A 25,038-nucleotide genomic window follows, 5' to 3' on the forward strand; every position below is an offset into this window, starting at 1 on the left:
GCTGATGAGGATAGTCACGCAGAGCTAATACCAAAGCATGCGGAAGCTGGGACTTGGCCTACTTAGGAGTAACTGAGATAATTGAGCAGTGATGCTTAGTTCAGTCTTTCTTTGTGGTTTTGGGAAAACTGGGTTGGAGTGGGAATGTTGAACTCAGCAATTAATAAGGCAAACTTGTCCATAAAGGCAAACCAAGAAAGTAAAATCTTAGCATAGGGAAAATGTTACATGGGTGCTGTTACAATGATTGTACAGCCAAACTGCTCAGACTGTTCTGTGTTTGTGCGGTGTGTCTGCTGCTGCTCACGGTGGTACCTTGCTGCCTGTGGAAAAAGCACCAAACCTGAACATAAATGAATTCAATAGAATGGACTAAAGCCGTTTCAAAAAAAATCTGTCTTTATTCTGCCACTGTTCGCTCTGTAGTGTAAAACACAGAACAGACACTTCTAGGCAATGCAGGATTTGTGTAGTGTAGCATTATGTGAGTTTTGATGAATACAAGCCTGATTAAATAAAATTTAGAAGACAAAGGGAAATTAGGGAACTGCTGCCTGTGAAGAAGGATGTTCTTCTGTATAAAAATGATATTATATTAAGAAAACCCACCCTTTCAGACAGTTGTGCTTAATGTGGTTTTGAGACAACAGTTTGGACGTGGGTTGTTTTTTGGGGTGTGAATGGGGGTTTAAAGACTTAAGTTACCTGATGTTAAATTTGATTTGATGCATTCATGTGGCATGTATGCAACTTCTGAAAATAACCATGGCATTCGTCCTCCTCCCGCAGTCAGCGGGGCAGCCGTTGCACCTGCGAATGGGCTCAGCCTCGCCTGTCATGTACAGTAATCGGCTCCACGGTTACGCAGTGCTGTTCGCAGCTTCTGCTAGCTGCTGCCTGTCTCGAACATGCAAAGCCCTGCTGCCAGTAGTAAAGCACTTACAAATGAGCATTTTGGAATAAAAAGAGCATTTTATAAGCACTTGTAACTAGGTTCTGAAGACCAGAAGTACTGCTGGAATAAAGGTTTTTACAAAGGGAATTAAATAGAAATGGTAAGTAGTTGCAAAATAATTGTGTTAATGTGTTGTAAAGAATGATTGTTTTCATGAGCTGCATTTGAATCCGTTTTACTGCAAGTAGGAGCAAAGAAGGATTTTGATGTTCAAGAGTAAATAGTTCTTAGAAAATGGCTAAGTTATAATACAAATAGCTAACAATATATAGCAGACTTTGTGGGCTGGGCAGAAAACAAGGATTATTTTGCATACAAAATTATATTTCCTGTATCCACACTGTAGAGAGAACATGAGACTACTGGGTCAGCTCGTGCTAGTTACTGTCAACTGAAAGTACAGCGAGCTGGAGCAACTCCGTTTAGAGAGTGTCAGAATGAATACGGACTCAGCGGAGGTGCCATTTGTTTAAGAGCTCACTTGATAGTCCTTTTATGGAATCTTAGAGAAAACAGAGAGCCAACTCCAATACATATTTGTCAAGGTTATTTGGAAGTACTGCACGGAACTGTTAACTTTCTGTAGTTACAAGATTTTCACCTTCTTGAGTCTGCTATTATATAGTCTTCATCAATGTTTCTGACATTGGGTAAGTCTGTTAAAGGAAATGTCTCTAAAATTTCTGAAATGAGATGTGGGGGCTCGTAGAGGAGAAGGCATAGAAGCATTAATGTGTGTATAATAATATCGACAGCTTGTTGTAAAGAAATCTTTGGCTTCTTTTTTAAGCTTCCTCCTTTCCTGAATTGTGACAGGAGCCTGTGGTGAACATCTATATGTCATAGAATCAGAGAATTACTTGGGTTGGAAGTGATCTCTGCAGGTCATCAAGTGCACCCTCTTTCTCAGAGCAGTGTCATTGCTGAGATCGGACCAGATTCGCGTATGGTTCTGCGTCACGGAATGAAACATCTTTGATTTTTGATTAACTGAATCTTTTAAATATAAACATGAATTAATTTTGTTTAAAAAGCAAAACTTTTTCTGTTGTAATTGTTTGTATAGTAGAACAGTATCTCTTAATATTCTATGAATTAATGGAATTGTTTTTCTATAGGAAGTCCATCAAACCAAATAACTTTTTGCTAGTCTAAAAAGTCATAAGAAGAGAATCTGGCCTTGAGAAGAATTTCTTCCTTGGCCTGCTTGTGGAATAAATTTCTGTTTGTTAGACTAAACTTAAAATATATGACGTTTAGACAAGGGGTAGGGGGCGACTGGCTGTATTTCACAACAAACCAGACAGTGGTTTCTTCACCGTGAGTCGTTTCATGCTACCTGCAACAGGGCTTTGTCCAGTCAGATGCTGCTCAGTGGAAATGAAAGAGTTGCAACTGTTTGAAAACCTGTTCAGGGCTTTCCTTGGCTCCCGTTTGTAGGTCACTGGAATCGAACGCTCATCAGAGCCATTACAGAGCTGCTCTGCTTACGTGTAGAACTGGAAGATTAAGTCCTAGTTCGCCCGAGTCCCTGGAATGACTTGTCTGAGACCAGACAGGGTCTGTGTGGCAGAGCACACTGTTTGTACGCAGGTGCCCGTTCCAGCCTACAAGACTGTCTTCGCCGTTGGTGTGGGCCTGAAACAGTGTTAAAACACTCCTGGGAAACTTTAAAAGTTCACTCTGTGTTTACTCTTATTGTAAAAAATTTTACACGGGGTTTATGTTTTGCCATCTTTCTAAACAGTAAAACTTCATAAGCTTTTTATTTGAAAGAGGCATCTGTATTTTGAGATAATTTTAGCCAGTAGAAGGAAATACCTTTAAGATTTTGTAAGATTGGCAAGTAACTCTGCTACAGCTGTGGTATTTTTTTTTCAGAGCTGTCTGGCAGTGTTGGATTGCGTCGCTCTTCTCTAGAACCTGATTAAGTAGTGGATGTCCAAATTGGTGAAGGCAGCTTTAACATGTTGGGTTTCAAAGTGCTTTACAGAAATTCACAACCCTGTTGTGGAAAACCTTGTTTGCACTTTATAGATGTGGGAAATGATGCTGGGAAGAAAGTTGAACTGAAAGAACTAGTATTGACACCTTAATTTTCTGCATCTTGTTCTTTGAATATTAAAATTTTGGACCATGTATAACCCTTAGCAGTCGTGAGTTACATCCAGTGCTGTAAATGAGGCCTACATTTGGTTCCTGGTAAAAGTGACAAAGGATTCCTACAGCAGAAGAGAAGCCGCCATCGCAGCCTTGCACTCCAGCATTTGGAGTATCTGGGGAGCAAGAGATGCCCTGTCCTGTGGGAACAGCAGGGTGCGGCGGGGAGTCTTTTCTCTCGGTGGTTGTAATCCTGCATCAACGATGCATTCAGAAGTGACAGAACCCTTTACTGTTAGTCCCATTCCTTCAGTGGTCTGGAAGAATGCTGCTTTGCTTCAAAGTTCATCTTCTAAACAATTTTATGTGATTGGTTTAATAATCTCAATCAGCATTTCTCTCTGCAGAGCTTTTTATGAGGGTTTTCCGGGAGTACCCTTCACACCAGGAACCTGGCCACAATGTAGATGCTGTGCGTTGGCTGGAATAGCGACTGACTTGGCAGGCTGGCTTGTGTTCTGTCGCTGCTGCGGAACCGCAGGCTGCTGGCCATGACAGGTGCTATCTTTTGAAAGCATGGCTAAACCCTGTTCTGTTTTTAATTTATTGCTAGGTCTTATACTGGGAAAGTGGAAGGCAAATCCTTTGAAGGCTGACTATGGGGTAGACAAAACCATTTCAATTTAGAGCTCCCTCACAACCTTGTATATTTAATGGTGTAAATTTCAGCTGGATAGAAATGCTCTCAGAAAACACAATGAACTCCAATTTTATTCTTTCAGGCCATTCCCTGGGATTTCTGATTTAAGCACAGCTAGCAATCTGGAACTGAGTCTAGGGAAAAGATCTGATGCTTGGAATCTCTGTAGTGTGAGCAATTAAGCTACAGTGCCCTCTGCAAAATCAACTTAAAGCTCCAAACAAAATATTCCCAACAGCTGCCTTGGCAAAAGCAGGTCTCTTGACTTTAGGAGTTTTACGTTAAAGGGTAAACCTCGGATGAGTAGGGGAGTAGTCTGGAGAATTGTACTCTTGAAACCATGTTGGGTCCAACAGCAGGCCTGCTTGAGTTGATGCTTGCTGTGCATCTTCTTCTAACCAACTTTTTCTCCTAAAGCGTCACAGGCAGCGGCACCGGTGCGTCGCTGGAGCATCCCTGCTGCAGCCAGGTGTGGGGATGGTCAGTTGACAGGTCTTTGCAGGTCGGTGTCGGTGAGAGGAACTGGAAGTTTTAAGGGAGAGGCGTTTGAGCTGAAGGAGAAAACCTTGTATCTTCTACATTTACAGCAAATATTGAAGGACCTTTGACATCTGCGGAAGCCAGACACGACCTTACCACTATAGTCATTTTATTAAACAAAAAACCCCAAACCAAACACAAAAAAACCCCCAACCCTTGTAGGAGGGTTCGTTTGGTTTTGGGTTTTTTTATTAATTCTGAATGAAAAGCTTAGTCACTGATAAATGCATGGGAAAGATCAACAAGAAACAGATACAAACCAATGAAGGCAGTATTAGTCAGTACTGATTATGTTTTTTTAATTGAAGTTTATTAATGTGAACTACCTACGTCACCTTCAAAAATGAGCAAATTAAGTCATCTATATAGGTGGGGGAGGCAAGGAAACATTTTGAAGGTGTAAATCCATATATACTGGATAAGGTTAATTCTGCTTAGCTGATTTTGTAATGGACTAATGCCTCCTGTGGGCATGGAAATGCATTGAGTTGCTCATGTTTAAAAGGACCGATTTGCACACAGGTGGGTAAAGCTTCAAAACAATTTGATTTCAGTGTCAGTTTGGGATACATACACCTTTAGCAGAGTGGTAGTCTGACTTGTTTAGAAAGTAGTTTATTGTTGCTGTAAATGTAAGTGAAGCTCAAGCTCTCAGGCCGAAGCATTCATGTTTTGTGATTAGCTAAACACAAGGCGGGGAAAAAGAGGTGAGCTGTCCTGGGGCATTACGTTTCAAGCTGTGAAGTATTGACAGCTGAAGGCACCACGTGAAGGTGCATCTGCAGGTAGACAGCTCTGGTTGAGGTGGTTTTGCCTCACAAACAAGGAAGCCAATGGAGAGTTAACCGTCAGATCCTCTTGTTCGGACTGAAATAGCATTATATGTTTAGTTTTAAACCATAATCATTAGAATACGGCTTAACAAAGACTATTAAGTTCGCAACATTGATGTCTCCTGCATTCTCTACAGGAGTACCATAGTCTGGCAGGTCAATAGTGCAATATGGCGGGAAAGGAAGAGCACTGGAAGTTGCAGGAAAACCAGTCCCCGCCTCCCAGCCTCCTGTGGTGAGGGCCTCCTGCAGGGTTGCTCTCCAGTCCGGCCTTTGCCACCACGCAGGCACTGCTTGTAAATGCTGACATGGCAGAAAAAGTGGGCAGAGGGGAAGAATGCTTGATGAGATTTGAGTATATTTTTTTCGTGTTAGCCCAGTTAGCAGTACTCAGCTTCTGACAGTGACTGAAAGACGAGAAAGAAGTAAGATTCCTTTCCCTGCAATATTCACATTTTTTTTTCCTTAAAAAAAAAAAAAAAAAGAACAATTACTCTAGGGTTTGGAAGCCAATTTCTGGGATGCATTTTTTTTTCTAGCCTTTTTGATGGCGATTGATTTATGTCTAGCAACTTCTTTAGGGTAGCCTTCTGAATTTCGCAAAAATACAAGCTATTTAGTGCTTATTGCTTCAATCTTTATACACCACAGCATTGTATCAGGGTACATATCAGTCTAGTCATGCATATTTACTTAATGTTAGCTTTCTAGCCTCAAATAATGTCTATATAATGTCCATTAAATGAAGTAACTTCAGTATCTCCAGGTTGCCTCTTTGATGAGGAACTGAAGTGCCCTAAAACTTGCTTCTTTCTTCTAACACAAGCGTAAGTTGACTTTTTTTTTTTTTTTTTCTTTTTTAGAAACAAGTATGCATCTCTGCAAAACGTGTCTGATTTCTCTCCGGGCTTTGTGGTTGCTGCTGATTTCCCTTTTCAAAATTTCAGTAATCACCTTGAGAAAAGAGAATTAGTTTTCACAGTTTCAAATGTTGCTGATTTGTCTACTGTGCATTTTCTACCTAAAGGATCGGATGATTGCTGACTTGCTCTCCAAACTTACCATTTTCCTCTTGCGACTTAATTTCTTTAATGGATTTTTGGCAAAGGCCTGTTAAAATACGCTGACTTGTAAGTGTCAGCCTTCTGCAGTGCCACACATTGATTTGGGACCTGACCAGGAAAAGATTTGCCACTTTTTCATGCTGTTGCTTTAATTACTGGCAGTACTCACAGAATGATGTTGAAAAAAGATATTCACTTTTCCAAATGCATTTCCAGATGCAGACTTTCTTAGATATTGAGCCATCTAGTTGCAGGTCTTAGATTTTCTGCCTGTTTCTGCTCTTGATCTTTGGCTTGCCTTTGGTTTAGGCTGTGGCTTTTAGAGGCATATTCTCTTCTGCTATTGAATCTACATCAAGGTATTTGTAGTGAAGAAAAATGGCAATATTGTGTGTTTGGTTGAGACAGAGAGTCATCCATGAGAGAGACACTGTTGTCGACCATCTTTCAATGGATAAATATAGCTGTTAGGAAATGAATCTAACTGCATCAGAAAGCAATCTAAAGAAAAAAATACATACATTAAAAAAATGAAACTTTTTAACTTTCTGAAAAACTGCAAAAACCAAAACATCCTGGGTTTAAATCAGTTCATACAATGAGCACACGTTGCATTTCCAGCTCGTATGCTTGCTCTGCTTTTTATTTTCCCTGTTGGCATTTTATTCAGAGTAGAGTTAGTGGATGGAATCTCAGAGGAGAAGAAAAGCCAGTGTTTTGAGAACTAATGAAGTAATTATCTAAAGCATTATTTACAATGATTATTTAGAAGATAATGAGACCCTTTAATTATGTTTGTTCTGCATAGCTAGCCCTTCAATAATTCAGAGTATTGCTGTATAATTTCCTCTATATTTACTTTGCACACTTTTGTTCAGAAAAATGTCACAGCTGTCTGTAATGCGCAAACATGGGCCCTCATTCTGGGTATCGTTTGTCACATGAGAATCACCTTCTCACTTTGGTTGGTGGAGGAGGCGGCTTTTAGGGTGAGGCTTCTTCAGTGTGATGTGGAACAAAACATATTATGGGTGAAATGAAGCTGAGCCTATTATAGGCTGTTATGGCTTTATAGGAGCACTAGTATAGTATTAACATGTATGCATTAGTCTAGTAATGTTTCTGTTGGCATTTATCTTATTGGAGGTGAAGTCTGGATCACAGTTTATTTTCATTTTGGGAGTTGTGATAATTTTGTTTCAAATATGATTTCTTTTTTAAAAAACGCATTACTCATTTGTGTCTAAGCAATTTGTATATAAGAAATGAGCATTTTAGTAGCTAATGAAAATTTCACCAGTATTTTCATATGCATCTGTGAACTTGCTGCTAAAATGGACGATTCTACTTAAGCATATCGTTAGCAATGCCTAAATAGTACAAAGTCCCTGAGGAAATGCATCGTTTGTCACAGGCTGGGTCTTCCTTTGGTACAGCAATGAAGCATTGCTTCACTGGCTGCAGCGATGCTACTCCAGTTTACAATGGCTGATGATGTAGTTCTTGATGATTAGAAATTGATAAGAAAAACCTTAATCTCAGAGAGGGTCTGAAGGTTTGGAGTTTCTGTTCCAGTATGGCTGGCCGTTTAAATTTAGAGTGTAATCAACTCTTACAGGAATCTTTCCACTGACTTCAAGAGCTGCTGCAAAGGGCGGCTGATCTCCTACCTACCTTCTGTTCCTTTGAGGCAAGTAGACAGCATGAGGAGGAGTGTATTTTAATGTTACTGGAGTATATTTAAAATATAGAACACAGGACCATTCTAGAATTTAGTAGAAGTTAAAAGTTCAAAAAGCTTATTAAGCAGTATAGTCTTGGTTTTCACGTGGTTGCTATGAAATAATATATTTTTAAATTTTTAGGTAATGCTTTTAAATACTGGGGAAGACTACAAGTAATTACAAATAAAGAGACGGCTAAGTGAGCTTCTGAAATACCTGTACATGTACAGATGAGCTGCTTCAATCTCTTGTCTCTGCTGGACAAGGAATGCTGAAGGAGGGAATTATACAGCCTCTCTTATTGAAATTCACAGCAACACTCCTTTTAGCTTCAAAGCTACTTGGTTCAGGCCTACATGCGAAGCAGACTTAAACCTGGGATTGCTGAGATGAATAATCTGTGCGTTAATCTGTTGTGCCTGTAAACACAATTCCAACTTAAATCTGATGATTCCCCCCAAACATTTTCCTTCTGTTAACCACAGAAAGCACATCTTTTGCCCTTCTGAAGTGTGTAATACAAGTACAGACTGCAGATGAATGCCAGTAAGGGTATTCACACCATCATTAAACAAGCAATACAGGCACTGGCGAACTTGCATCTTCAGTATGAACCTTTTAATTTGTATCCTCTAGACACCAGCTTTCCAGTCCCTGCTGGACAACTCGGGATACATTAGATAGAAAGCTCTGTGTGGTGCTCAGTAGGAGCAGTCACGCTTCTCATTGCCTTCTCTCTTCAGCTGAGGCAAGAAGCTTAGACTGAATTCCTCTGTACGAATTGCAAGAATAACTTCTCTTAATGTGGGTTTTAGCCGTTACTTAAAAGTAAGGGTCATAACTGGACACACATGGCTCAGTGGCTTGATGCCTGACCCAGGATTCTAGATAAGAGAAGTGATTTTTCTTTTGAAACAGAGTCACTGATTCTGTACTGAATTGCTGGAATGCACAGCCTCTTTTTTCCTCAGGAAAGAGACCTTACTGCTTTCTTATCTTTAAATTTTCAATTCTCCCATGTACTTTCCATTATATTTTTTGATAAGTTTTCACAATAAAAGAACACTGAATTTCAAACCTCAATAGGTTTTATGTTTTGCATGTAGTTTGCAGATATACTTTCCTTTTAATTGCTTTTTGGTGGATTTTTAAATAGTCTTTTGCAAAACACTGTTGAAACCAAGCAGTCTACAAATTCACTGCAGTGAAAGCTATATACTAGCTTCTTGGCATATAAATGCCTCCCAGGTGACTGGGAGCTGTAAAATGTACTCTTTTCTTTCTTCAGCTCTTTCTCAATCAACGAGAAACGTGATGCTGTGTCTGAGCATCAGAGATTTCTCCTGAAATGTCTTCTAGGCTTTTCATCTCAAATTGGGTCACTGTGCCCGCAGTTCAGAATAAAACATAAAGGCAGGTGGAAAGCACCATCTCCTGTTGAGGGTAAAACTTGCAGCGCCTGGACTACCCCATTCTGAAACTGTTTGAAATATCAAGTGTATATTTTCAGTAGAAATTTACCTTTAATTTTTAAATAGGATTAATGAAAAGCCCAGAATATGTTGCTAGGTATCGATGGACAGCATTTTGTTTTACCTGATATGAATATTTTAGATTGCTGGCCTAAGAAAATGCTATTGACATTGGTGGGAGGAAAACTACTCCCTTTCTAAAACTCTGCTGAAATGGTAACATTCACTCAGAGTACCTGTGACTGTGCCTTTAGCTGACACACACTGCCTTGCTGTACAGACATTATACTCAGCTTATAACAACAGCAAAGTAAGAACAATACATTATTACTGGATATAAACCACTGTTCTCAGTGGGTGGGGAGTGCTGACAGGACACTACTTGCTCTCCAAAAGGAAAGGCACAGTGCTGCTGCTTTTCAGGAGCTTGACTCGTTGTCTCACGATACCTACCAAACATCTGGGAGGCTGTCTTACTAGAAGTACTAGCTTCCAAGGTTCAAAAGCACTTCGGCTGCTCATCTGCAACAACGCTCCTCGGAGGAAAAGGGAAACTTTGAGCCATGCTGATTTCTGCTGTGACTAAATGTCTTGGTTGTCTTTTGAAAAGCCCTGGAAGGAGAAAAGGCCAAGGCAGTTTCCTCTGCTTCCTCTACTGGGTGTCAGAATACCCACCCAGCATCTCCAAACCGATGCAGGAAAGGCCAAGAATGTTTTGGAAGGGAAGGAGGAAACAAAGGCGTATAGAAAGCAAAGAAGAAATATCCAAGTAATATGACTATTACCTTGAAACTGTAACTAGTGAAATACTGCTGTCTGACTTCGTTAAAAGTCAGAAGTCCTGTAAGCCAATTTAGGGTTGTCTCTAGAGAGTTTAAATGCTCTCAAGCCACTTTTCCCTCTGTTACAGAAGGCGGCTATCAGTCACATTCTGGATCATGGCGATTCTGTACTGGATTCCCCCAAGGCAAATCAATCGTTTTCAAAGGTGGATAAGCCTTTGACTAAAGAACAAGAGGAAGACAAAGTGGTGAGTAACTATTTCCAACCCAGAACATGCCAGAATTTGTCTGAAAACTTGCCTGTTTGGGTTTTTTTTGAGGGGTGGGGTTGTAAGCAATTGTATGAAATAAGTATATTTTTAAATCTTTCCAAGTTAATAAAAATCTATATATTGTAGGACATGTAGCTAGTATGCAAAATAATTAATTAAAAAAGAGAAATCCTACTATTTGGTAGACAGCTTAGAAAGTGGAGATGATTTTTTAAGCAGAAAGTACATGGATGAAAAGCACAACCAGAATGCAGCTTCTTTGTGAGCTAGAAGGTCATAACATTTACACACCTCCCTTGGCTGCAAAGATGGGGCATTTAGGTTATGCTGTGGCTGTAATCACGATGCCAATTCTATCAGAGAAGGGTTGCTCTAGAGCTTGTGAAACTTTTAATAGCAGGTAAGTTTTGGTGCCCTGGTAAGCCTGAAGTGAGTTGTAGATCCAGTTTTTTGAAGAACAAGCTCATAGTCCCAGAAGGCCATGGCTACTCTTTCAGTCTGTCCCTATTTCTTACACTTTCGTTGAGGAAATATTTTTATGCCCACAACAAAAAAATCACATTAAGAATTCTAGTTTAGTATGTGCTTCTATCTCTCCTGGGTTTGCCACACGGTATCATAATAATGGTTTATACAAAATGCTTGCCTAGTCTGTCTTCAGCTGTATTACCCCCACAAGTGATATCACCATTTGTGGTGAACTGATGTTATTGTCCCCGATGGATACATTTTTAGGCATTCATTGTTAAAATAATTGTAGCTCCTTTTCGTATTCCCCACATAGAAAAGCCTCTGCTTCCTAAGCTGCTGAACAAGTGGTACATTTATTTTTGAATAAATTAATTTGCATGTGTAAAACAGTACATTTAGTCTACTCCTACAAGATAAAGCTATTTCTCACCATGTATTTACACAGTTCCTCAAAAGTTACTGGTGGCAAGACCTGAAAAGAAGTTCACCTAAAATTAGGTTCAGAACCACTATAAGAACTACAGCAAGTTTCTACAAAAGGCTTTCAAAAGTGCTTAGCAGAATATTGTGTGACTGGCGTTTCTGAAATGAAGCTGGAGAGTTGACAGCCTCTGTATGAATTCAGCAGGCTAATTTTAGGTTACAGTAATCTTGCCCTGTGTCTGAAGACTTGATCCACCTCGGAGAGTCACCCACTCTGTCTGCCAGGACGAGCTGGGAGAAAAGCTCTGATGTTGTGCTCGGACCCAAAGCGTGACAGCTGGGCACACTTGCGCTCATTTGACTTTGAAGCTATTTATAAGGCTTTTGTCAGAGTTCCCATTTATACAGTTTTCCCTAGTGTATTTTTGGGTCTGATTTTCCTTCCAATAGGAGGCAAATAAAACCATGGAACAAATCAGTCTTAGAAAGAAAGGAGAAAAAATCACAGGATGATAAAATTCAGCAAGTGTTGAAATGTATTTTTAATTACAGTTGGTATATTTATTTTTTTAATCCCTAGAAATAACAGAAATTACTGCAAGTGAGTCTGAAGAAAAGAAAGGCAAAGTCTATGTGTTTCCCTTTAATCCAACTGGATTCACATACCCATATTCAGGAGTGGCTTTTAGGTGATATATTTGCTCTCTGTTTTTTCTCATCTAAGTCAGTTCGTTGCTAAGCTATTGGGAAGCATGTGCTATGCAGAATGACTCACAGGCTTGTAGGCCAGGATGCTTTTATTGGTTTTCCACTGAGCATTCTTTTTATCCCACACACATATAAATAAGTGCCCTCATTGACTTTCCTATCGTTTAGTACTAGGAAAGTAAATCTGAAATTCTTTTAATTGCATTAAAATATGTTTTATGTGATTAAAGGGGAACTGTTTCGTTACCATGTGTTATAGCCTTAAAAGTTCTGTGCTTATATAGTGATAAACATATCACCAAAACACAATATAGTAACATATAGAAGAGAAATAAAAACTGAATTGCTGTAAAATAGTGGTTACTTAAAGAAAGAATGGATATGCATGTAATGTTCTCATTGAAATGAATTATTTTATTGCAGTTTGAGAGAAAGCTGACAGCTTTAGGAGGAGGCAGTGAGGTTTCACAGGCCTTACTGGTTTGGAAATGGGAGCTCAGAAGGGAAAATGGTTTTACTCTTTCTTCCTCTACTCTTGAGAGGTGAGATAGGCTGTAGGACCAGAAAGGGAAAAAGAAGGTGTGAGCAAGACTGGGAAAGAGAAGGTCCCTTTGAGCAAGCTTTCCCTTTTGTTTTCCCTGGGGGTGGTAGTCCATGGCGTCAGTGCCAGCTGTTGCCGCAGTGAAGATCACTCCTGTTAGCTTTAGCAAAATCTCCCTTCTGCCCTCGCCGTCCTCGGTCGCAATAAGCTGTGCCAACTTTGTCTGCACCTGGGGCCAGCTCAGGTTCCAGCCAAGAGTGCATTCAGTTTGATTTCTATTTTAATCTGGTTTTATTATCCAGGCACAGTGGTGAACTAAAGAAAAGGTGTTCATACTTGTCAGCTGTACCAACCGGGATTGTATAGACGATTTTATTCAGGGTCCAACAATGACCCTCCCACTTCTTAAAATGTCTAATTCCCACCAAAACATTTTGGACAATTATTTCACATGTAGTAAGTTTCTTTGCATATAGCCCCCCGTGCTTTTCCTTCTCACTATGTTTGCATTTGTTGTGTATATTTGCTATCCCTCCACTTTCAGTGTCCTCTTTAGATCTGGTGGGTTCCCACCAGTGGAACATCAGATGAAAACAGGAAAAATTCAGAGAATATGGGGGAGGGGACATTGTTTTAATTTTTCAGAGAAGACTTCTGGATTCTTCCTGAGCATCCTGGCCTATCGCAGAAATCATCGCAGCTAAAGCAGTGACAGATGGTTGGTGTTTGTAGTAGAAGCAGTTCTAATGACCACCTTTGGTTCACAGACAGTGACGGCAGAACAGCTACGTAAGAGGTTTCTTTTCAATTCCAAGCAGCTAGCTGCTTGATTAGAACCAATTCACTTTCTCTTTCTACTTGGTTTATTTCGTTGCTTTTTCTTCCTACCATCTCCTGCTGGTGGGTAATCAGACAATTTTGAGGGCTGATGAGAAAAAAAAATAAACTCCAAACTTCCTTTTCTGAAGACATCTGCTTGCTTGGTATTGCAAGGTTCAACTTTTCTCCAATAGGAAGTCCACACCTCAAATGGTACAAAACGCCAAGTCACGCTGGCCAAATAGAGACAGCCTGACTCACTATCAGCAGAGAAAGGATGAAAACAAGGGTAGTGGTGTTTGGAAAAACAGATCTGTCAGTTTGTTTACTCTCTGGGAGTGGTCTTCGTTACCCAAGATTAAATGTTATGTAAAGTAAAAAAAACCAGCTGCTTTGCTGGTGCTTATGGACAGCAGGAAACTCCACTATGAAAGTTCCCTTAAATATTCATGAACAGAAGAAAGAAGAATCAATCTTCCTAAAACAGAGAGTACCGAACTACCTTGAACTAGGCAATATGGTATGAGGCCAATTCCCTAACTGCTTTATGTTGTTTATTTAGGTTTGTAAGTTCTAGGAGACAAGACTGTCTTACAATGAATGTAGCGTACAATAAATTTAACATGACTTCAGCAGTACCTTGAAATTTAAAAAAGGAATCAATGCTAAAATCTCTAGCACACTTAAAATAATACTGCATATTTATTGTGTACTTGTCATTCTGTGTTGAGTAACAGCAGAAGGAGCAAAGGTCCTTCTTTTTGTGCTTCTTTATCCCACTTAATTCCAGGGATGTAGCAGAAAGTGGCCTCTTTTGGCCAAGTAATCTGATGGAGCAGTGCTATTTACCATTTATCTACACGCTACTTACATCCCTGCTGTTCTACCCATCTTCCACATAAACCAAATATGAGATTCTTCCTGAGACTGACCAAGAGACAAAATGCCATGCAGGGAATAAATTGCTCCTAATAATATTATTTAATTTGGACAGCGGTGGTGTCTAGTCTCCCGTTCTGTAGCATTAGCACGATATACACCACGCCAAGCTCTGCGCAGACACGGGACCAGTAACTGGGCTCTGCTGCAGAGCTGTTTTGTCCTCTGGTGATGACTGAATGCCACATCTCATTTGTTCCATTAGCCCTCTTGAGCTTCAAGTCCATACTTTGAAACTTGTGCTTTGCCATGCAAGAACAAATTGATTTAAGACCAACAGAATCACTGAGACATTTTAGATGTGTTGTAATATATTTTAATGAGCTACTGATGGATTTTGTTCCACAGTCCAAAAAGGGCAACAAGAAAGCAAAACGAACATCTGAACAGCCTCCACACTGCAGATCTGAGGGCAGAAGCAAGGAGAAAAGAAGCTCAATAAATGTAAAGAGGAGCAAGGTGAGTGTTACATGCTCTAAAATCTTCCAGTGGCTTTACTGCCAAGTGCTGAAGCAGCTGTCATGGCACTGGCCCGAATCAGAAGTGACCACGTCTCGGGTGAAACGACCATCGGCACCCGATGCGCTGAGATTTATCACCCATTCTGCTTCCCTGATGTGTATGGTTTGGTTTTATGGTCCAGCACAAATTACTTAACTTTTCAGATGTAGGAGTTATGCGATGAATGTTAACCAGTTACAGGACTACACCACTACAATTGTTTTTTTTAATCTTCTAATTACAGTTATTTACTGCTTTCATGGTAAGATGCCAAATTTAAAATATTGGTCAATTTGAAGCAATCCCCCAATTAAAAAAATGCTGATGTTAAATTCCTTCTGTCATGACTCTGGCATGTTAGCTTGCACACAAGATGTGTGAAAGAGGGGGACCAACACCTTTCTGAAAAGCCTCGTGTCCCAGATCGGCGTGGAAGAAGGAAGCAGCGAGGATAACCTGAGGACGCCCTCGTGATGGAGACAGAGCACCCTGTGTATCGAGAGGGAAGCTGCTTTTCAGTCACATTAGGGTGCATTAGCGATGGGGAACTTTATCTGATGTTTACTCTGATTCGTCTTTGCTATTCACTAATGGATTCCCTCTCCAGAGCTTTCAATGCCTGCTCCCTTGAGCTGATACAAACACGATAAAAATGGCTTTAAAAAAAAATCAATAAACACTTAAGTGTTTGGCAACTCGGAGACTTTTTACTGTATCGTTTACTCAACAGTTTAATGCTTAATAGTAGAAACTTGCCTGTTAAATATTCATGTGCAGATTTAGCAGATATAATACACCACAGTTTGACTCGGGTTTTCTAGCTCTCTTCATTCCTGACAAAATGAATTCTTTTGGAGCGTGGAAATGGCGTTTGCTGGAGAGCATCGTCTGATTTAGTTGTCTGAGGTCAGCATCAGGATCTGTTTGTGAGAATTTGCCAGCATTCCAGTTTGGGGCAGTCAAGTTTTCGTCATTCAAAATTTTGAGCCTTTTTGGCTTTAAAAATGAAAAGTGGGTTGAAGTTGCCCCAATTCACCCAGCTGTGTCTCATCTGTGCCACGAACCACCTGCCTGAGCCCAAGAATGGCTGCTGTGCCGGGAGCTCCTCCGGCAGGGGAGGAGAGGGGCGCCGGCCGCTTCGGTGGGGTTTGTCCTCGGGTGGTTGCGTTGTCGGACTCTGTTTTAAACGCTGCGCTGGGTGCAGGGGCCTCTGTGAGGAGAGGCCAGGGCTGCCCCGCGTCCGACACAGCCCGTTCCGATGGCCGCAGCGGGGGCTCGGGGGGCCTCGGGGAAAGCGCCTGGGAGAAAGGGCCCAGCGCTGCAGGGTGTGAGGAGAAAAGGGCGAGGAACAGCCCCGAGCAGCCAGGCCGGGCAGGGGGAGGAGGACGGATGGGGCAGAGTCCCTGCAGCCCTGAGGGAGAGGCGGCAGGGCAGCAGATGGCCACACTGCGGCCCACGCCAGAGCCGGTTTTTTCCTGAAGAGGAAGGTAGAACAGTTGGGAATGAAGGTTTGAAATTGAGGTGGGGCAAGAAGGTGGTGTTTTAATTTTTTGTCTCTTTCTCACTACCCAAAACTATTTTAATTGGCAAGAAATTAAATTAATTAATTAAATTAATTTTTCCCAAGCTGAGTCTGTTTTGCCTGTGATGGTACATGGCAAGTGATTTCCCTGTCTTATCTCAACCCACAAGCTTGCTCATCTTATTTTCTTCCCCCAACGCGCTGAGGAATGGGGAGTGAAAGAGTGAAAGAGCAGCTGGGTGGGCATCTGGCAGCCAGCCAAGGCAAACCCATCACACCGCAGCAGAAAGAACTGATATAAATGTTTGAGCAATCCAACTTAAAATACATAATTTGACAGCTATGGCAGTATTTCAGGTTGCTGTTAAAATATGAGTATCTGCTGATATGACTTGCTTGGGGACATATTTACATTTTTGTGAAATACATGTAACATATCCTTCAGGTTGTTTAATATTTGAGAATATGGTGTCCCGCTACTTCTCTAAACGTTAGTCTTCTGTTTCCTGAATTACATGAACTGTTGGGAAATACTTTAAAATTGGGGTATCTCAGATCAAATTTTTATCCTGCTGAACTAATCCAAAGTTCATGGAATTTTGTTCAGTATATTACAAAGATAAAGAATATTAAAATTAATACTCATTTTTTTTCTTGAGTATTCACCAAGTTTGGTTACGTTTGTATTAGTGATGTGTGTCTGGCAAAGTTCTGTTTACAAAGTTCACAGTAAGTGACCTGAAATCCGGACTTCACACCTCTCTTATTTTTCAAACCTCCAATACAAAAAAAAAAAAAAGGAAAGATAGATGGTACAATGATGTCCGTAGATACAGCTGTTCTTTGGTAATACTACCTCAGACCTAATCTTAGAGGTTTCCAATGGTTACTACTTTTAAATTAAGAGAATCCTGTGGGGTTTATTTCTAATTATTTGAATATTAGTGTTTGTCATTTTGTGTGTAATATATGGCTTGTAATGTTTACTGTGATTTAATGACTTTGATTACTCAGACTTCTAAACCTCTTCATGACACCAACATGCAATGATGCCCCAGCTGTGCCCTTGGAGGGTCTGGGTCTCTCCGGGTGCCCTTGAGGGAGCGGGCAGGGCTAGGGTTCTGGGTGAGCTTCATTGAGCTCCAACACGGAGGCAGAGCCGTGTCGTGGGCTGGCTGAGCAAGTGCTGAGAGAAAGGGGGCTCTTCACCCTGAAACTGTAGTTCAGGTCAGTTGAAAGTTTCATTTTGTTTTCTCACCTGTGATCAGTGTCTGGGCCTTTATCAAAATGTGGGTTTGAGAAATGTGACAGTAAGTATGTTTTTTTCTGTAGCCCAAACGGGGCAGGGGGGGGGAGATAAATAGGCAAAACATTCATAAGAAAAATAAGAAAACATACTTTATAGACTTTAGGGATTGCATATCACAGAATAATGAACTGAGAATTCAGTTGTCCTCTCTAAAATTACTTGTGAAACACAAGAACAAAATCTAAGTAAAGTGATCACCAAAAGAGTGATTTACTGTGCTGTAAGTAAAATCCTACACAATCTAAAATTATAGTGTCAGTTTTGAACCACATTAATATTCTTAGTTGAATATGGCACAAATTCAGGCAAGTGATTCTTCCTGTATTAAAGCTACACCAAGCTGGTCTTACACGTAGACTGTGTTGAAAAATCAGTAACTTTTTCACATGCTGTACTGGTTGTAAGTGGCAATACCAGGCTGGAAGTGGTATTCTTGCAAGTGTGTTGTAGGAACTTAGCTTTTTTTATCTCTTGACTTAGTTTGAGTTTAATTGTAAAATGGAAGAGCTTTAAGTGGGCCTGCCTTTGTATATTAATTGTTGAGTGCATAGAACAACACAAAGGACACTATGTTTTTTGAAAGGTTTTACTTGGTGAGAATGGATTTTGAGAAAGAGGGCTAAATGTTACAAAAAATGCGATCTGGATAGCTGATGAGGGTACCAAACAGCTTCGTTTCCTCCACAATAGAATACTTTTTGTGCATTTTCCCTATGTAGAGATATCTAGATTATTTTGGTTTTAAAAAACCGGGACAAATGGATTCAGCAAGGGAAATTTCTGTCACAGTCATGCTGACTTCTAGGAATGCCTTTTGTTTTAGCAAAATGGCTGTGTACTCAGCAGCAGGACTGCTGTGAATGTCTGGAGGACTGTGAAGCTCTTACACTGAAGCACCTAATATCTGCTTGTTATAACAGTACAGATGGACCTTCCTAAACAAAACTAAATTTGTTACATGATGCTGAGTATTATCTTGCCAGATCAACCTGTGTCACTGGGCTAGGTTCTCATACTGTTGCTGCAGTGATGTGCTATCTCACTGCACCAGAGAGCCCACTGGGACAAGTCAAGGAGTAAGGTAGTTACTGGGTGTAAAGCAAGAAGACTTGGGGCATGTAGAGCTGTGAACAGCCTAGTCTCAGAAGGGAGCTTCAGTTTCTTCCACCACCCTCCTACAGCAAGTTTGACTGCATAACAGCTGATTCCCAGCGAAGGGTTTGCGGCGTGGTCAGACATGCCTTTTGGAATACAGAGTCTCGGATGTAGCTGGAGCACAGCTTCAAGTGAGGTGCCTGTGCAGCCCAAGGATAACTTCTTAATTAATTGCATGATACAACGCTGAGTGAAGGACCGCAAGTTGTGGCTGAGCAGCAGCACTATGTTGCCATCAAGTGGTAAATACATTGTTATCTGTGTAGTCAGAGTGATCATGGCTGGCTGGCACCCACTGGCTGAATTAAAAAAAATATGGAAAGAAATTTACTGCTTTTCATTTCTTTGCGTTAGTCCTATCTCTTTACTGGTGATTGATCAAGCGAGATTGCTTCTTGCTCACTTACTGTTTGAATGAAAGATCTGAATAAAATTTTCAAATGCACTTATGGTTTGACTTTTGAAAGAATTTGATTTATACTCTTTCCCTCAGAGAAAGCTTTAGCAAAAATGACATGAAAAATATATTTTCTCTTTACCAGGATGTCAGCCCTTCAACTTCATTGACATTGCCATCCAATAACACTGCTGTCATCACAAAAACAATTACCAGAACATTACCCCTAAAACAGAAAATGCACTTTGTCAATGTTAAGGCCCAGCATCTGCAAAACGTCAACAAACAATCCAAAAGCATAGAAGATCTGGAGATTGAACTGCTGCAAGTGGAGTGTGAAGAACTCAAAAATCAGCTGGGATGCCTGAGGGTAGGTAAAAATCCAGCTATGTTCTTAATATCTAACTGTGCTAGTAAACAGTTACATTGAAAATCTTTTATTCATAGAAGTGTTAAAACCAAGTAGAAAACAAAAAGTTTTTCTGCTCAGTTTTCATTCAAACAGATAGCTTATTGATACTAAATAGTTTGTAAGTTTTCATGTGTAGTAGAGACTTCTGGTTTAGTCTCAAGTTAAGACTTTCACTGTGGATTTAAACTTGTACTTTGGATTACTGAGTGGCATTCCTATACTTTTTATTTACTATATTAGCATCCAACTCTTCTCAGCGTTGTCTTGTACTAAATTTGTGCCCTGCTAGCAGCATCTCCGAGCCCTTTGTTACAGCAATATAACATGTAAGAGGAACTTCTCCCTGTTCCCAAAGGTTTTAAATGCTCACATTCTTTTCTACCTCAACATAACGTGGCTTAAATAGTAGCCAGAGAAGGTTTACTAAGTGTGAAGTATTAGAGTACTCAAACTGTAGGATGCTGCTGATGCTATGAAGAGACATCTTGCTTTATAGGTGGCAGAGGATTATCAAATTATGCACAAAAAGTCACAGACATAAATATAGATACAATGGTATAGTTTAGCGAGAATTTCAGCTATGACTAATCACATGTTACTATCGCCATGTATTTGAGAAAACAGAAATTGAAAATTTCCTTTCGTGCAGGAAGGTCTGATGGGGCAGAAGCCAGGCGACACAGAGGAGTTACTGAAACAATCTCAGAAAGAGCTGTTGTGGCTTCAGAGACAGCTGTCCTTTATCTCCACAGGAGGCCCTGTGTGTCTTTTGGCAGCTAGCAAGGTGAGCTCCTTTAATATTTTCTTCAGCCTACTTCATTATACAAAGTGGAATTAGGAAGGGAAGAGTTTATCATCATTATGGCTTGTTTTATTGAAAAAACCTACTGTAAGTTTTATTTTTCATACTAAGGGTACTAAGAGGAAGAGTCATCTTTTAGGATGTAGTTTAAATAATTGCTTCATGTAATTCAGAAAGACTGCAAAGAGCATGAAATTCATTGTGGCCTGTGAAAGGTTACATAGTTAAAATGGCATTTCATATAGCCCTGTCGTACATGGAAGGAAGCCTTAAGTTTTATCTCTTTTGCTAAAGAAAGGGAGGATCATTATACTGGGATTGTTATCCTGGGGGGTTTTCTCGGCCTGGCATACAGAACTGTAATTCCCTTTCTTCTCTCAGCAGGCCTGTTACATGTGCATTCCTAGTAACCAGCAGCCCATCGTCAGCATAGCTGCATCCAGCCCTGAATGGGCAAAAATTGCTATCAAGCTATATACTTGATGCTTATATTTGGCCATATAAACTACCGAATTAATAATAAACTGTTTATGTTGACAATGTCCTAACATCTCACAGTTCCAGTAAAATGTGAGTTTTCATCTGCTGTGGCGTAACAAGTTGAATATGTCAAGTTTTGATGACTCGTTTACCGAATATGTTTTTAAATCTTCACAGCAGTGAATCTGTGCTGATCATTAAAAAAATTGTTTGTTATTTTTATTTTCAGAGTGACTTAATTTATTCATATAATTGTCCATATTTTTAAAACAAGATTTCCAGAAAGTTTATGATAATTTACATATTTTATGCATATATGTACTCACACACACCATGTACAGATACATGTTTTAAATCCACCCATGAAAAGGAATGAGAAGAGTTGGTTTGGTTCAGTGTAACGCATTAATAATGCCATCTTACAGTGATCTGACTTCTTTTCAAGTGTCAAGTTGACTTAGCAAATTTTTGTTCTGTTTGTACAAATGCACATAAAGCAACAGATTCGTTCATCTAGTCTCCAGACAAGATAGATTTCCAAAATGTGTCACCTGGAATCTTCTGGTATCACTTTGTGTCATATGCTGCAGATCTGTATTTGCTGCTGAAGCACAGTATGGTGAATGCTGATATAGTCATAGTCAGAACGTTTGGATTTGAAGCTTGAACGTAGCTCAACCGAGGAAAAAAAATCTAGCTTGCCAAAATTAGACCTTTTTTAGAAAAAAATGAAAACAATTTATGCTGCAAACTAGTTATAAAAGTAAGAGTGCACTTGCCTGATGATCAAAGCCATAATCTAATCTGGGAAGGAACATATGATCCTGAGTAGGAACAGCTTTTCTCTCTGAAAATACCAGAGTTTTTTCGTTCCCGCTACAGTCATGAGTAATCTTAGGGAAGGTCATTTGGGGCTGAGATTTGCACAAAAGTGTGGTCTTAGATACCTTATTTTTAGATGTTGGACTTTCCATTCAGAAAACTGTAGCCTTTCTAGAATGTGCCAAGGGAGACCTTCAGGAAAGAAAGCACACTTTGCCTATAACCCTTTTCCTCTTTTTTTTTTTTTCCCCTTCATATATCGCAGCACCAAGGCTCAGATTTTTAGCTGTTTCATTCGTATAATGAGGGACAGATTTTTCAGAAGCAATCAGTTTGAAGATCACACTGTGATACTCTGCACCATACTTTAATCCTAAACCTCTGAAGATAAATGCTGTTCATCCCAGTGAGAGTGGTGGTACTCAGTGTTGCTAGAAGCTTTGGGGGTAATGATCTTAGTAAGGCACTCAAATAGATTGATGCTTGGGAACTGATATATTCAGAAATACAGGCAATGCCATTTTGGAAGGATTCCTTAGCTGATTAGTAAGCATCATGGTTCAAGGTTCAAGTTTATCATGGACTGGAAATCTAGAGAAGACAAAACTTGAGAAAGAGGTGAGCTGACGAGTCCCTTCTCCATGGCTCTTAATACCTTCCAGTGAAGCATCTGATGCCGATGGTTCCTGGAGATCAGGGTACTATCCATGCATTTCAGCTTCATAAAGAAATATTAGGCTTTGGGGGAAATATGGCTCCTTTTGTTAATCCTAAACTTTTCTGAAAATTCTCCTCCTCTTCCTTATTATGCCTACTAGCAAAATTGGGGGGGGGCGAGACTGATATCTGAAAAGGAACTGTAAATTAATATAGCCTGTTTCAGTTGCATGGACACATAATTTGGGGGATAAAGGGGGGACATTATTAAATGGAGAGATGTATTTCTGCTGATACTTGGACAGAATTCAATAAAATTGTGCCTGGAGAGTGCAATATATCCTTCCTCTGTTTAATACTGAAAGGAAAATACAGAAGTTCCACTCAACATAACTTCATATGTTTTCTTGATAATTTAACCTTGCGCAGCCTTGAGAATTCCGTTACGTTGCAGTGAATGCACTCCCAAAGGGGTCAGATTCTGAGAGTCAGATCATCTCTTCGGGGGGGGCAAGAAAAAAAGAGGGGGAAAAAAGATTAAAGCTAGATTTAAAAAAAATGATTTATTTAAAATCTTTCCCTGTATCCCCTTACAGTGTCTCCCTCTAGTGGCTGGGGAGATGGTTGTTGCATACTTAGAAGTTTTGTGTGAATATGCTGTCTACAGTTTTCTTGAGAAGAGGAAAGACAGAATGGTTAGGATGCTCCAGGTAATCTGTCTTAATACCCTTCTGCATTCGTGTTTCTAAGCCTTCCATTGGGCAGGCTTGGGAGTGAAAAAAAAAATCGCAGCTCACATTTACAGTTCATTGGTTCGTGCCAGTAGGCCACAGATGACCTACTGAGAAGATCCTGTGATAGCATTACTTGGAGGTAAAATAAAATCTCCCAACACCCGCCTCCCCCCTCGCCCCCCCGCGCTGAAACACACCCTTGCTGCGATCCCACTTGCTGCTTGTCAGCTCCTGTCCCCGCTCCTTGCCGCTGTGTTGGGGTTAACGCCATGTGAAAGGGAAACCGGCAAACAGGGAAAGCCATCTTGGTGCGTGGCTGTGTGTGCGGGCGCTGCTGTTTCACAGGCGCTGGCAGCTGCTGCATGGCCGATGATGCTTGCTCTCTCTTTTTCACCCTGCCTCCCTGCAGACAGCTAATGAATCATTTCTAGCCTGAATACTAGCAGTGCAAACACACCAATGCTGCTGCTGCCGATGCTGCCGCCTTTCTCTACGAGGCTGTAATCTGACACAGTAGACTGCAGTTCTCTCTCGGCAATGATCTTGCAGAACATCGCAAGCACTTGATTTGAAGGTATGCTGAGATTTCACCCTTTCTAAAAATAGCTCTGTCTGTTAAAACCTTTATGGGCCAAATGAGGGTGGGAGGGCTGAAGATTTGCAGGGGTGTGCAGGGGAGAATCCTTGTTTTAGTTAGCAGTAATGCAGCAGTAACTCTGGTAAGAGGCAGACAAACTTTATTATTCTGCTGCAATTTGATGATGCCCTTCACTGGATCTTTTCTTCTAGGTGCTGCTTAGAATAATAAAATGTGTTAGTATCGGGCACAAGCACTAGGTAAGGGGATTAAACTCTTGCTAGATTATTCCATCCTCCCTCCTATTGATGTTTAATCTGATGTCATTTTCCAGTCATCTGTAAGGTTTCCAATAAAATAAATACTATATTGACAGGTTTGATGGTGCCGTGTTTCTTTTCTGTATTAGTGTCTGTGGGCAAAGTTAGTAATCATACTGGCTGGCAGCTCCCACCCCCCTGCCAAGCCCCCGAGCACGGTGCATATTCACAGTATCTGTTTACTTTGCAGATGTATATTGTCATGTCATGGCAAAGTCATCAATGTGACTACTCTTCCATACAGATATTGTTAATGAGATTATATGTGGTATTTGTCTGGCATCTAATGCTAAATTAGACCAATTGCAAGTAAATATCTCAGCTTTTTTTGGTAGAGGGGAGAGATATTCTGCATATATGTTTATATATGGACACACTATACATAGCAGCATTTGTGGGAAGTACGTTATGTATAAGAGTATGTAGAACAGAAAAATAACATTTTATTATAGCATATGCATATAAATACCAGTTAATTAGTCAGCATGTATCAGTATGCTGTGCCCAGTATTATAGGGGATACTGCAGTGGTTTTTTATTAACCTCTTTTCAAAATTGCCTATTGCGTTGGACGGGGAAGATTTGCCTTTCTAAGAGTGATGTGGTGGTTGACATTGCAATTTTGTACATGGTCTTAGTACAATTTTAACTGAGGAAAATGTAAGGGCATATGAAGGCTTTGGTTTTTCTTTTTAAGCTACTGCTGTCTGTTGTTAGTGGTAAAACACTATCTGGGCTTTTTTGTCCAGTGCAGGTAGTGGTGCAGAGTTTATATATAAAATAACTCAGCAGAATAACTTATTAATGAGTCTTGTCACTGCATCTAGTAAATACGGAGTCTGTTCCTTAAGTGATTTGATATATTTTGAAGAAATACCTAAAATCAAAGCCATTGATCTTAACATTAAGAATTGCACCGAGTATGCTGAGGCAGGGAAAGAATACTATGATTGCCATCACCAAAATACTAATAAGGACTATTGCTTAGCAAGATAGAAGAGCTGCCT

The 25,038-nt window shown here is 40.3% G+C and overlaps 1 protein-coding gene across 8 annotated transcripts in view; it reads left to right on the forward strand.

Moving 5' to 3' along the window:
* Positions 1–870: 870 nt before the first annotated feature.
* The window catches only part of RIMBP2 (RIMS binding protein 2), a 182,820-nt gene continuing 158,652 nt past the window's right edge, over positions 871–25,038 (forward strand). For 4 of the 8 annotated variants that reach the window (XM_075434840.1, XM_075434842.1, XM_075434838.1 and 1 more), the window contains exons 1-5: positions 874–1,055; positions 10,299–10,418; positions 14,692–14,802; positions 19,373–19,597; positions 20,289–20,423. In XM_075434840.1, the coding sequence (XP_075290955.1) occupies positions 1,053–1,055; positions 10,299–10,418; positions 14,692–14,802; positions 19,373–19,597; positions 20,289–20,423 (594 nt within the window). In that variant the 5' untranslated portion in view covers positions 874–1,052. Of the gene's footprint in view, positions 1,056–10,298; positions 10,419–14,691; positions 14,803–19,372; positions 19,598–20,288; positions 20,424–25,038 lie in introns of all 8 variants that reach the window. The other 4 variants (XM_075434836.1, XM_075434837.1, XM_075434839.1 and 1 more) reach the window with 2 other exon arrangements.

Source organism: Opisthocomus hoazin, chromosome 13 (genome assembly GCF_030867145.1).
Source record: "Opisthocomus hoazin isolate bOpiHoa1 chromosome 13, bOpiHoa1.hap1, whole genome shotgun sequence".
In the NCBI taxonomy this organism is placed as follows: Eukaryota; Metazoa; Chordata; class Aves; order Opisthocomiformes; family Opisthocomidae; genus Opisthocomus; species Opisthocomus hoazin.